The sequence below is a fragment of the Marmota marmota genome, unplaced genomic scaffold (genome assembly GCF_001458135.2).
Source record: "Marmota marmota marmota unplaced genomic scaffold, marMar, whole genome shotgun sequence".
In the NCBI taxonomy this organism is placed as follows: domain Eukaryota; kingdom Metazoa; phylum Chordata; class Mammalia; order Rodentia; family Sciuridae; genus Marmota; species Marmota marmota.
Genome location: NW_026000016.1, coordinates 10,578,809 through 10,593,024, shown reverse-complemented (window position 1 = coordinate 10,593,024; position 14,216 = coordinate 10,578,809). Strand labels below are relative to the sequence as shown.

Genomic DNA, 14,216 nt, shown 5'->3' with positions numbered 1-14,216 from the left:
AGCACCAAAAAAAAAAAAAAAAAACAACCAAATAACCACCCCCCTCCAAAAAAAGAAAAGCCCAAATAACCCAATCAGTAAACAGGCTAAGGAACTCAACAACAAACACTTCACAGAAGAAGAAATATGAATGGTCAACAAATATGTGAAAAAATGTTCAATATCACTAGCAATTAGAGCAATGTAAATTAAAACTACACTGAATGAGATTCCATCTCACTTCAGTCAGAACAACAATTACCAAGAATACAAGTAACAAATGTTGGCAAGGATGTGGGGGAAAAGATACATTCATACATTGCTGGTGGAACTGCAAGTGGTGTAGTCACTCTGGAAAGCAGTAAGGAGACTTGAAAATTTGGAATGGAACCACCATTTGACTCATCTATCCCACTCCTGGCATGTACCCAAAGGATTTAAAGTCAACATACTACAGTGATATGGCCACATCAATGTTCACAGCAGCTCACTTCACAATTTTAAGCTATGGAATCAACCTAGATGCCCTTTAATAGATGAATGGATAAAGAAATTGTGGTATATATACACAATGGAATAGTAATATTACTCAGCCATAAAGAAGAATGAAATTAGGGTATTTGCTGTTAGATGGATGGAACTGGAGACTGTCATGCTAAGCGAGATAATCCAGTCCCAGAAAACCAAAGGCTCTGATGTGCAGATGCTAACATACAATAAGAGGTGGGGTTGGGGAGAATAGAAGTTCATTGGATTAGACAAAGGGCAATGAAGAGATGGGAGTGGGGATAGGAATAGGAAGAACAGTGGAATGAATGGGATATAACTTTCCTATGTTCATATGTGAATACATGATAACTCTACACCATGTACAACCACAAGAATGGGAAGTTATACTCCATATATGTATAATATGTCACAGTATATTCTGTCATGTGTAGCTAAAAAGAACAAGTAAAAAAAAACATTAAAAATCTGAGCTTTAAAATTTCATTGTGATTGTCAGTTTTTAAAAGGATGTTTTAATGGTAATAAGTGTATTGATATTAGACCATTTACATTGAATTTTATGTTGCTGATACCTAATGCTTCTGATTATTTCATCATGGTGTTCTCGGTACATTCAGATGTAGTAAGGTATTTAGATAATTTCACATTTGTATGTTTACTTGAAACTTGGATAGTAACTTTGGGGGCTGAAAATTCTTTTTGTTTTCTTTTTTGAAGGATTGCCTTGAAAAGTTCTGAACTCCTTTATATCTATGGTGCCTTGGATTCAAGAGTAAGAGCCTTGGTGTTCAGTGTGCGATGTTGGGCTCGAGCACATTCCTTAACGACTAGTATTCCTGGTGCTTGGATTACAAATTTCTCTCTTACAGTGATGGTAATCTTTTTTCTCCAGCAAAGATCACCCCCTATACTTCCAACACTAGATTCCCTAAAAACCCTAGCAGGTAAGACTACAAGCAGTCTTCTGAATTTTCTCTTTTGACATTATGAATGAAGTTAAATTGCCATGCATTATTAAAGCCCTAAATATCTGATTTTTAGTCGTATAATGTTATCTTTAAATCCAAAAGTTAAATTGTGGATCTGAAGGTTAAGTGCTCTTTTATTCTTTTTAATGGCCACCAGGGGTCATGAGAAGATTTGATTTACAGAGCCAGGGCTTTTCCAAATTTTGAGAGTTCTGTTTTATTTGTGTCAACTGCCTAGGTTGTTTACAACAGTCATGGGACAAATCAGAGCCTCTCCCTTAGTTAACTGAGTTTAAAAAAAAAAAAAAATTCCCAAATACAGCTTTTGATTGGAGCACAGTTTCAGAGGTAGCTTTCTAAATATGAATTCTTTCCAGAATTATAGTAAAATATTGTAGTTCTAATTTCTGAAAGGAAGATAATTAAGGGATTAATATATTGGAAATATATATATATATACACATACACACTTCTATCTTTTATCCATCCTACATATTGTTGCCAGATAATTATTTTAAGTTCATCCTTGAATTTTCCCTGTCTGCAGTAACATTAAAGGGGATTTTATTCTCTTTGTAATGAATCTCAAACTATTTAGTGTGGCACTTAAAACCTTTAGATATCTAGCTACAATACAGTTTTCCAGTCTCGTTTTTCCACTGTTTGTCTTCATGTGTTTCCACAATCCAACCAATGCTGTGATTAGTCTCATGACATTTTATCTTGGTGTTTTTCTGCCTGGAACGTCTCCTCTCATAATAAGCAGTTTATTCTGTGCTGCCTTCCCATATTATCCAAATTAGAAGTAATCCCTTCCTGTGAACACTTGTAAGTGTTAGTATAGTTTGAAATTGGGCTTTTAAGAAAGCTGTGATAAGTTAATGGAAAGTAGGAAGTTTTCAGAGGGGTAGGGTGATACTCATGTGTGTCACTTTTGAAGTTGAAATAAAGAGCAACATCCATGCCTGTGCTCATTTCATCCCTTGGTATCATCTTTTCAGTTAGTGTTTGTTGATCATTAGGTGTCAGGTGTTATTTTTGGAGCAGTGGGAATGTAGATGATGTTCTACTGAAAAGGTAAGGTATACTCAAACAAAGTACTGGTAGAATCTTACTAATAAGCAACCTATAAGTAACCTTTCTTTTATTACTGCTGTGTGTGTGCACTGATGCTTAGTATAAATCATTGTGGGGAAAAATCATGAAATTTTTTGAGTTCAAAAACAGAGAAAAAGCTACAAAAAGGAGGAATAACTGAGGCAGGTTTAAGTTAGGGGCCGAGTACTATGAGCATCCTAATTGTTCTCTTCCAGTATTACAAATATTTCCTACTCTACCTGAGTCAGTTCCTTGTTGTCCCTCCTTTTAGGACTTATAGTCTTTTCCCCTGTAGTTTGCATCCTACCATCTGTTCTTACCTAACAAAGTAACTTTTCAAAAAGACCTATCTGATAATGTTAGGTCTTTTGAAATCCCTCAAAAAAATTTTTAAAGTAGGGCTGTGTTTATGGCTCTGTGGTAGAGCAAGCGCTTGCCTAGCATGTGTGAAGTACTGGGTTTCAATTTTCAGAACCACGTAAAAATAAATTAATAAAGGTCTGTCGACACTAAAAAAGCATTTTTAAAAAAAATTTTTAAGCTTAAAATCTTAAAAATATTTCCAATAATTATTTTGGAAAAAATATGATTTGTGAACAAATTTAAAATTACATGTTGTTTTTATTTTAATCTATTGAAAAATAAGTTTTAAGAGAGGCTGGGGTTGTAGCACAGTGGTAGAGCACTTGCCTCATATGTGTGAGGCAGTGGGTTCGATCCTCAGCACCACATAAAAATAAATAAAGGGATTGTGTCCATCTGTAGAAGTAACTAAAAAAAATGAAAAAAATTGTCTTTATTTATTAATAGAGGACAGCATGAATCCTTGGAACACCTCCAGAACTTCTAGCACTGTTTTGAACTTAGGTTAACATAAAGCCCAAACTTTTCAGCATTGTATGTAGGCCCTTTGTGGTCTTCTCTTTTATCTCTTACATTGATTTCTGTGAGCACTCTAAACTTGCTGATGTCAGTTCTTTCATGCTTTTTCATATGTCTGCCTTTGTCTGTGATGGCCACCTCCTTACCTTCTGTTTTACCTGGAGAGCTTCCACAAGATTAGCCATGGAAGAAAGCAGACAAACTCAGTGCAGTGTAGATCTCGTTTGTTAGGTCCTCCCTGGCTGTCCTTCCTGCCTTCGAGAAGTAGTGTGCTCTTCTGTTGCCTTCTAAGTGCTCCACACCTGTACGGGAACAGCTGTTAGATTGTTGCTGTTCTTTTATCTGCCCAACTCAACTGGGTAAAGCTTTTACTACAGCAGACTGTCTTTGTTTGCCTTAGCATACAATTGAGTCTATAGTACAAGTTTAGTAAATATCTTTCAAACTTAATTGGATGAACATTTTAATATTTGTATTCAACAAGGTGGACTACAATGGGAACCTTTATATTATAGTTACTCGAGTTTTTCTGTATCTTTGTGTTTCCTACTACTTTCCTCCATGTGTCTTATTTTCTTTTATCCTCCATCTTTTTTGGCTTTGCTACCTTTGTTAAATTTATTTCTGTGCTTAGTGCTTATATCTAATGTTTTCCTCTTATAAACATTGGTTGGTAAGAGTTTTGTTAGTCTGGGTCCTCAGTGATGAATTAAGAAGTTGAGGAAGAAATGACTGGGCAGTGTTATTATCAGTATTGATGCAGAGACCCCAGCAGAGAGGAGAGCTTTAATTTATGACCCAGTAACAATTTCTTGAAGGCTAGCTTTATGCCAGGCATTTGGCTAAAAAATTGTATTCAGCATTTTGTTCTGTCCTCCCAGTAAACTTATGAGACAGTATTACTATTTTCATTTTGTAGCTGAGGAAAATAAGACTGAGAAGTTTTCTAAATTTCTTAAGGTCACATAACTAGAGGGTAATTAATAGAGCTAGGATTAAAACCCACACACTTTTCAGAACTTACACTTTTTAAACTGAAATATAAATACATGTTGAAGTGCATGTATACATACTAATTTTCACAAACGGAACATATCAGTAACCACCACCAGATTAGATAAAATGCTCTAGAAATTCCAGCTATGCTTCCTTTGAGGCCCTACTCCGCCCCACCCTTCCTAACAGCAGAGATTTTTAACTGTTTATAGATAGCATCATATGGGATGTATTCTTTTTGTGTCTTTGTCCTGCTTAACATTAGTTTTGGGAGATGCATACATATTTTTAGTGTATTTGTGAACTATTAGTTCTCCTTGGTATATAGTATTTCATTATATGGATGTGCCAAAAATGTTTTAATTCTATTTTTGGTGGGTAGCTGAGTAATTTGTAGTTTGAAACTATAACAAATATCCATTGATAGGAACTTTCTGGCACATATCTTTTGGTAAACATGGGCATTCATTTCTGTCAGGTATATACTAGGAGTAGAATTCCTGAATCTTAGAATTTGGGTATATTCAGCTTTAGTGGATATTACCAAATAGTATTCCAAAGTATAAACTCCCATGCATATTATATATAAGTTCTAGCTTTTCTTTGTCTTTGCAGACATCTGATACTATATATAAGTTGGCTTTTCTTAGTGCTTGTGTAATGGCATCATGGTGTGCTTTTAATTTCCTTTTCTCTGTTGACTAATGAAGTTGAGCATCTTCTCATGTCTCTTTTTAGCCATTTGAGTACTTCATAAAAAGCTTCTGTAAGCCTTTGCCCATCTTATTTTGGGATATTTGTATTATTCATTTGTGGGAACTCTTCATATATTCTGGTAATGAGTTCTTTGTGTGTGTGTGTGTGTGTGTGTATAATACTCAAATATATGCACACTGGTATTGACTTCACTCTTACTAGGGTTAACAATCTAATAATGAAAATAACATTTTAAAAATGTTTCATTTTTTTGTTGAAGTTACAGACACATAGTTAAAGAGTAAACTAATTTTACAAATTTCGTAACAGTAACTTACCTTCTGAACCTTTTCTTTCTACTTCTTTTATCTTGCTCCATGGGTGGCTAACTACTTTTAATTTTTTTAACTAATTTATTTCAGACATTAAACTTCTTATTTCTAAATCAAATGCTTGGATTACTTTCCTTTTTTTAGATTTAGATACCCAAGACTTCCCTTTATGGAAGAGGAAGAATTAACTCTTTTGCTCCTGTAACCCCCACTGTGTACATATCCTTTCTATCCCTCAAATAGCAAAATTTTGCTATTTAATTATTATATTACATTATTATGAGTATATAAATGCTATTCATATCTAATCATGGTATAAAGTAAAATAAATTTTCCTGCCCAACTTTTTATATTGTTTGGAGCTAATGGTTTTCTTATTTTTGTTTTCCTGATTTGCTACATATTAACATTAACTCAATCTTAGACTTGTTACCAATTGTCTGTCTTTTCTCAGAAATGTTCAGAAGTATCATATGATCTATTCATGTTGTGGTCTTTGTCTAGACTCTTTTTAAAAAATAGTTTTTCCACTTTATTTTGTGTAGCCTCACATTGGAGTCTTTCCTTAGATGTCTGCTAAGCCTAAGCTTCTGTCCTCCACAGTTAGCATTGTTAATAAATAGGGCAGAACCACATGTTGGCCTCTCTCATTTAATGATTGCTGACTCATGGCACCCTGGAAGGTTTAGACTTATTAGTAATTATAATAGAACTTGAATATAGCTCTTTATATAATTTTTAGCTATTCTAGTTACAGTAAATTTTCATTATAAAACAGAACATGATACGGGCTTTTTTTTTATAAGAGGTGTTAAGCCTTTATATGAACTTGATGTCTACTATATCCTTTATTCATGTTCTCATCAACCTCTACTTATTTATTAGAAGTGCTTGTGCACACACACATCAGATAGAGCACTAATCTCCAGGATATAAAGAACTCAAAAAACTTCACACCAAAAAAACAACCCAATCAATAAATGGGCTAAGGAGCTGAACAGCCAAGTCTCAGAAGATAAACAGTAGATCATCAAATATATGAAAAAATGTTCAACATCTCTACTAATTAGAGAAATGCAAATCAAAACTACTCTTAAGATTTCGTCTCACACCAGTCAGAATGGCAGCTATAAAGAATACAAGCAACAATAAGTGTTGACAAAGATGTGGGGGGAAAGGCACACTCATACATTGCTGATGGGACTGCAGCATGGTGCAACCACTCTGGAAAGCAGTATGGAGAGTCCTTGGAAAACTTGGAATGGAACCACCATTTGATCCAGTTATCCCACTCCTCAATCTATAGCCTAAAGACTTAAAAACAGCATTCTACAGTGATGCAGCTGCTTCATTGTTTATAGCAGCACAATTCGCAATTGCTAAACTCTGGAAGCAACCTAGATGCCCTTCAATAAATGAATGGATAAAGAAAATGTGTATATACACAAAGGAATATTACTCAACATTAAAAGAGAAAATTATGGCATTTGTAGGTAAATGGATGGAGTTGGAGAATATCATGCCAAGCAAAATAAGACAATCTCAACAACAAAAAGAAAAAAAAAACCCAGGGCCAAATGTTTTCTCTAATAAGCGGATGCTAATCCATACGGGAAGTGGGGCATGAGATGAGTGGAGGAACTTTGGATGGGGAAAGGGGGTGGGGAGCAAAGCGGTAGGAAAGATGGTGGAATGAGACGGACATCATTATCCCAGGTTACATGTATGATTGCATGAATGTGTGACTCTACTTCATGCACAAGGAGAGAAGTAAAAAACTTTTGCTCCATTTGTGTACAATGAATTGAGCTTTCTACTGTCATGTATAACTTATTAGAACCAGGAAAAAAAGAAAGTATCTGACACAATGTTGCTTCTTGCTCCTTTGACCAGACAAATGAACATAAAAGGTTATACAGCCCATAAATATATTTACTGTAACCCTTAGTAATCTATTAATATCAGTTATTGCCAGTAGTGATCTCTGTAACAAATTATGAATTATTGTAGTATCATGTGGCTTCCTGAAAAATGTGGCTAAGTTTATCAATCTATATGTGTCTCTGAGAATATTACTCAGTGACTTATTTTTAGTATGTATTGTGCTGAAAAAGTGATTACTGTATGAATCCATGAAAAGCTAAAGATTTCCAAAGAAATCAAGGGATTTAATAAGTACATATATTTCACTTTTCTTATTGTTTTTAAGTTCATGTAATGGGAGGTGTCATATTTCTGCGTTAAATAAGTTGTGTCTATGTTTATTTTTCTCACCACTGAGTGTTCATATTTACTTAGGAGTATTTGACATTGTTTCAAACAGTATTTTTAAGAAGAAAATCAGTGGCACAGGATTAAACAGTAATGGGATGTCATCTTTGAATAGAGCAAGAATGGAGTTTCTAAGGCATTACTATCCAACAGAACTTAATATCTTTTTAAAAACTTCTTCTTTTTAGTTATACATGTCAGTAGAATGTATTTATAGTTGTACATGATGTGGAGTTACACTGGTTGTGTATTCACACATGAACATAGGAAAGTTATGGCCGATTCACTCTACTGTCTTTTGCATTTCCAATCCCCCTCACTTTCTCCATTCCCCCCTGTCCCCTATCCCAATCCACTGAACCTCCACTCCTCCTTCCCCCTGAGAATTGTGAGTCAGCATCAGCATATCAGAGAGAATATTCGGCCTTTGGTTTTTTGGGATTGGTTTATTTCACTTAGCATGATAGTCTCCACTTTTCATCCATTTACTGGCAAATGCCAAAATTTCATTCTTTATGGCTGAGTAATATTACTATTCCATTGTGTATAATACCACAATTTCTTTATCCATTCATCTATTAAAGGGCATCTAGGTTGAATCCAGAGCTTAGAATTATGAATTGAGCTGCTGTGAACATTGGTCACCGTGGTGTGTTGACTTCAAGTCCTTTGGGTGTATGCCAAGGAGTGGGATAGATAGGTCAAATGGTGGTTCTATTCCAAGTTTTTCTGAGTCTCCATGCTGCTTTCCAGAGTGACTACCGCACTTTGCAGTTCCCCCAGCAATGTATGAATGTATCTTTTCCCCCCATCCTTGCCATCATTTATTGTTACTTGTATTCTTGGTAATTGCTGTTCTGACTGGAGTGAGATGGAATCTCAGTGTAATTTAAATTGACATTGCTCTAATTGCTAGTAATGTTGAACATTTTTTTACATATTTGTTGACCACTCATATTTCTTCTTCTGTGAAGTGTCTGTTGAGTTCCTTAGCCTATTTATTAATTGGGTTATTTGGGGGTTTTTTTGTTTGTTTGTTTGTGTTTTTTTTTTTTGGTGTTAAGTTTTTTGAGTTCTTCATATATCCTGGAGATTAAATGGTCTATCTGAGGTGCAGGTTGCGAAGATTTTCTCCCATTCTGTAGGCTCTCTCCTCATGGTTCTTTTGCTGTGAAGAAGTTTTTTGGTTTGATACCATCCCATTTATTGCTTCTTGATTTGACTTCTTGTACTGTTAGGAGTCTTGTTGAAGAATTTGGTTCCTAAACCAACATGATGGAAATTTGGGCCTACTTTTTTTTCTAGTAGGCACTGGGTCTCTTCTAATGCCTTGGTCCTTGATCCACTTTGTGTTGAGATTTATGCAGGGTGAGAGAAGGTCTAATTTCATTTTCCAACAGAACCTTCTATGGTGGTGGAAATGTTCTGTATCTGTGCTGTATGATAGTTTTGCCCCTAGCCACCTAGACCTGTTAGGCATTGGAAAGATGGTTAATGTGGATGAAGAACTGAAATTTTAACAGCTGTAGGAAGCTAATGGCTGTTGGATTGGACTTACATGTGTTGTTTGGGTGTTAGTTACAGTAAAAAAAAATAAAAATTAAAAAAAAAATAAGGTGAAGCACTCAGCAAAGCTGCTTGTTAGATTTGAGTGCCTTAGAGGTTTTGAAAAAATAAAGATGGCCTTATCTTGAATCGGAGAATAATTTTTTTCTTCAAATTTCAGTATTATCTGTTGAAATCCTTTCAGTGACAAGCAACACTCTATCGTCTTAGTTTTTAATGGTTGTACATTTCTGGAATGTTAGTAAAGCTTCAATGGGAGAAATAGTCCTAAAAAGAGAAGCACCTGCTGAAAGATCATCAATATATGTCAGTGGTGCTGTGTCACAAAAAATACAAATTGTAGATCACTTGAAATAATTAAACATGTACCCAGGTCTCCTAAAAGTAGAAGAATATGTAAGATTCACTATTAAAATTAGTATGAGTCTAGAATAAAGTTTGAGAAGTCATCAGTAACAGAAATTGACAAAAAAAAAAAAAAACACAAAAAAAGAGGAGACAGAAGTTTGAAGGAATCTTGTTTGTCTTTCTAATTTCTTTTTGGTATAAATATAGGCATTCAAAATCAAATATCAGTAATCATTCAGATTATTATGTGCCTGTTATGTGCTGTGCACACCTTTGTTGTGGGCTAGACAGGGAAGGAAGAGGGACAGTAATGAATAGTAGAGTGGCTCTTTAGTCCCAGGTTAGGGGTGAACACAGAGAAGCTCCAGTGGAGGATGAAACTGAAAGAATGGAGGAGCAATACCTTAGAATTATGAAATGTGTTGAGATAGGAGGTAGCCATTGATTAGACTTTTGAATAATGTGAGCTTGCTCTAAAAACTGCTCTTTTTTATATGTTATAGAGTGGAAGGTGGATTAGAGTGTATAAGGGATTTCATCATGGCTATATATCATAATTAGGAAATGATTACCTCTAGATAATACTAGTAGAATAGTTGAATGCCTAAAATTAGTATGTCATTGAATTTGTTTTACTGGATTAACTGAATTTTAGCCACTCTGAAGTACTGCCTGGGCAAAGTGGTGCATGCATATAATCCTATAATCTCAGCATCTTGGGCGGCTGAAGCAGGAGGATTGCAAATTTGAGGCCAGCCTCAGCAAGTTAGCAAGATACTAAGCAACTTAGATCATGTCTTAAAATTAATAAGTTAAAAGGGCTGGGGATGTAGCTTAATGGTAAAACACCTATGGATTCAATCCCCAGTCCCACTCCCCTCAAAAAAAAGAAAAGAAAAAAATGTAATGTTAATTTTACTGTAGTATAGTCTCAAATCTTTTTAAATCAAGTTTTAAATTTTATTAACTATAAACATATATAACTCTAATAATAGGACGTACACACACATACACACACACATATATATATATAAAACTTTGATTTTTTAATCAGTTATTTTCTGAGGTAGGAAATATCTTTGAAGTATAATATGAAATATTTTAATTTCTATTTAAGATGCAGAAGATAAATGTATAATAGAAGGCAACAACTGTACATTTATTCGTGACTTGAATAAAATTAAACCTTCAGAAAACACAGAAACATTAGGTAAGTGCTTTATTTCTTTTTGGGTTCAACTTTCTTATTTTTATTACTTTATTTCTTTTTGGGTTCAACTTTATTTCTTTTGGGGTTCAACTTTCTTATTTTTATTACTTTATTTTCTTGCAGAATTACTACTGAAGGAATTTTTTGAATATTTTGGAAATTTCGCTTTCAATAAGAATTCCATAAATATTCGACAGGTAAATGTTTTAGTATATTTGATTATAAGTTATCTGGTGTTCTGCTGTAGTGATATTTTAAATTTAGTTTTCAGAGTATTCTAACAAATGTTTCATTATAATGTTAAAGTAATAGTAGTAAGGAGATTGATGTCCGTAGGAGTTGTCTAAGTTGCCTAAGCTTATTCATCTAGTTAATTGGAAGAGCAAAAGGCAACTCTTTCAACATCTGCCTCCATCACAGTGCTGTGGCACCTCTGACATCATTATATTCTTTAAAATGTGGAATTATATCCTGAAAAGTTTTCTGGAAAAGGTAATTTTACATACAGTTAAACTAGATTTGGGTTTCCATGCAGCAAATTTAATATGAAGTCCCAAGTTTTGATTTGAGCCCTTAGGAATGAATTTATTTAGAGTATATGAATTTATGATCGTGGTTCTTCTAATGATAGACTTTATTCTAAGAAAGAAAATCGCAGCAGAAGCCTAGGCAAAATATGTTTACAATTAGGGAATGCTTGTGAAAGCTCTGGGCTTATTCTGTTTAGATCTGGCTTCATAAAGCAAAAACATACATATTCTTTTTTGTCATTTTTTTCACTCTCCTGTTGGGAGACTTTGTTAAAGTAAAAGTGTGGGGAGGAGAACGGGAAGGGACACTGAAAGCTCTGGAATGTGATCTAGAAGCAAAAGGTCACCAAACATATAGGTTCTTTTTCTTTTTTTGTACTTGAGATTCAGAGATGGCAGGCAGACATGACACCCACTGAGCAGCGGTATGAGAGAAGTTAGGGAATAGATAGGTGCTGCCAAGTCTGGAGAATCCAAATCTTTGGTTTTTGAATATTTATGTAATATCTGTGGTATCATTTGAAGGAGGAAAAAATAGATAGGCTCACTACTGTTTATGTGATTCATGGTTTATATTTTTCTGAGGTAAGGTCTTAAGTGCAAGAACCTTACTATTGGATGTTTACGAATGTAATAGAACGAATAATCCTTTGTTCCTCTCTTTCTTTTTCATTTCATACTTGGAAAACTAATTTCTACATTTGAAGATTCTAATTTTGTATTTTTATGTGGCCACTGAGATAGGTTTTTACCAAGATACATGTATCTTCATCTTATTTTCTATCATTTCTCTTCCTTTCATGTTATTTCAGATAAAGAGTTACATTATTTTAAATATATTTCTATTTTTAAACTAGTGCAGTTACCTGACATTGGAGGAGTGACATCATCATCCATAGATCATGAACCTAATTATTTTTCTCTAAAGATACTCATAAAACTAAAATGGGAAAGACAACAGAAGTGTACACATTGACATTCATATCACATGTATACCTACCTAACTCTCTTAGGGAAGGATTTATTTTTTACCCTGTGAAGTAATATTTTATGTGTTTTTGTCATTAAAACCCTTCATATACTTAAACGTGTTTTTCTCCTGTATCATAATCTATAGGGAAGGGAACAAAATAAACCCGATTCTTCTCCTCTGCACATTCAGAACCCTTTTGAAACTTCTCTCAACATTAGCAAAAATGTAAGTCAAAGTCAGCTACAGAAATTTGTAGATTTGGCCAGAGAAAGTGCCTGGATTTTACAAGAGGAAGATAAAGATCGACCTTCTCCATCAAGTAACCAGCCCTGGGGGCTGGCAGCCCTACTGCTGTCATCCGTCACAAATAGTAAGTCCCTTGCCAAGAAGAAAAACAAAAGGCCTGCGAGTGAAAGAATTAGAAGCTTGTTAGACTCCATAAAAAGTAACAGTACAGAAAACGCCACAACCGCCAATGGGAAAAGAACAATTAGTACTCACACGTAATGGCTGCTACTTTGCTTTAAGAACTGATTTTATCATACAAAATGGCCTGTGGACTACTGAGAAGAACAGATGTGACAGTTGACAGATCTCATCTTTTGTCATTCCTTTGCACAGCCTTTATCACTTGCCCCCTTAACTTTGTGGGATGTTTTCTGCCTGACCAAGCTGATACTAAGGTGGCATTTTATTACAACGTCAACTACAAGGAATGGACAAAAGAAGGTTGGAATGTACTTGACTAAATAAACTATACAAATTGAATAGTAAAGATGAGTTTTAGAATCTAACCCTTTCAAAGGACTTCTAGTTATATATGTATGGCAATGAATACAATAAAGCTTCAGAATTTGGGAGTGCTCTTTAATATGTATTTTTTATATTTCAAGCAACAAAGTACTCTTATTCACATATAAATTAAAAGTTGATACTAATATCCAAGAATATTTGTTTTTTTTTTTTTTTTTTAAGAGAGAGAGAGAGAGAGAATTTTTTAATATTTATTTTTTAGTTTTTGGCGGACACAACATCTTTGTATGTGGTGCTGAGGATCGAACCCGGGCCACACGCATGCCAGGTGAGCGCGCTACCGCTTGAGCCACATCCCCAGCCCAATATTTATGTTTTTTAAACATGAACCCAACCCATATACTGTGGTCATTACATTCAAGGTGTTCCAAATCAAATATATAAAAATATTATGATATTTTAAATAGTATTTAGTTTTTCTGTTTTAAAAAATAAAATTCTGTTTCTACTAAAATGTGATGTGGTATTCCCAATAGCCCTTCACTTCTGTTATTTAGAACTTTCTTCTCCTTATAGGAAATACATGTAATTTTTATTACATTCAATGTAGAGTAACATTCAGTTGAAGAAACAAGTAGTGTAGTGTTTAAAAACAGACTTGAGCCATACTGGCTCATGGCAAATTACTGAGTCTTCTTGGGCCCTGGTTGTTTCATCTATAAGATGGGAATGATGATAGTACCCACTTAACTAGATTGTTGTTGAATTTTTAAGTAAGATAACATAGGAATGTGCTATATCAAGAACCCGAAACACAGTATATGTTACCTATTGAATATTTTTTATCTAGTCACTCCTGTCAAGTGTTTGGGTGTGTAATTATTTTTCTCGCTACTTAAAAAATCATGTTTAGAGCTTGTTGGGTGGGGTTTTCAAAGGTTTTGCATTGAAATTTTTAATTCAAAAATTATAATGTATTCTGCTTGGTATAAGAAACTCAGTAATAGAATTGTTATGAAGCAAGTAAGTTCTCTGTCCATGAGGCTGTGCTGTTGGATTTCACATCTGAAACTAAACAAGTAATCAGTGTTCTTAATGCAGGCA

General features: G+C 34.4%; 1 protein-coding gene across 1 annotated transcript in view; it reads left to right on the top strand.

Moving 5' to 3' along the window:
• The window catches only part of LOC107140247 (mitochondrial poly(A) polymerase), a 31,399-nt gene extending 18,180 nt beyond the window's left edge, over nucleotides 1-13,219 (top strand). Inside the window, exons 5-8 of the mRNA XM_048809777.1 lie at nucleotides 1,203-1,433; nucleotides 10,764-10,856; nucleotides 10,980-11,053; nucleotides 12,504-13,219. Of these exons, the coding sequence (XP_048665734.1) occupies nucleotides 1,203-1,433; nucleotides 10,764-10,856; nucleotides 10,980-11,053; nucleotides 12,504-12,866 (761 nt within the window). The 3' untranslated portion in view covers nucleotides 12,867-13,219. The remainder of the gene's footprint in view (nucleotides 1-1,202; nucleotides 1,434-10,763; nucleotides 10,857-10,979; nucleotides 11,054-12,503) is intronic.
• The last annotated feature ends 997 nt before the right edge of the window (nucleotides 13,220-14,216 follow it).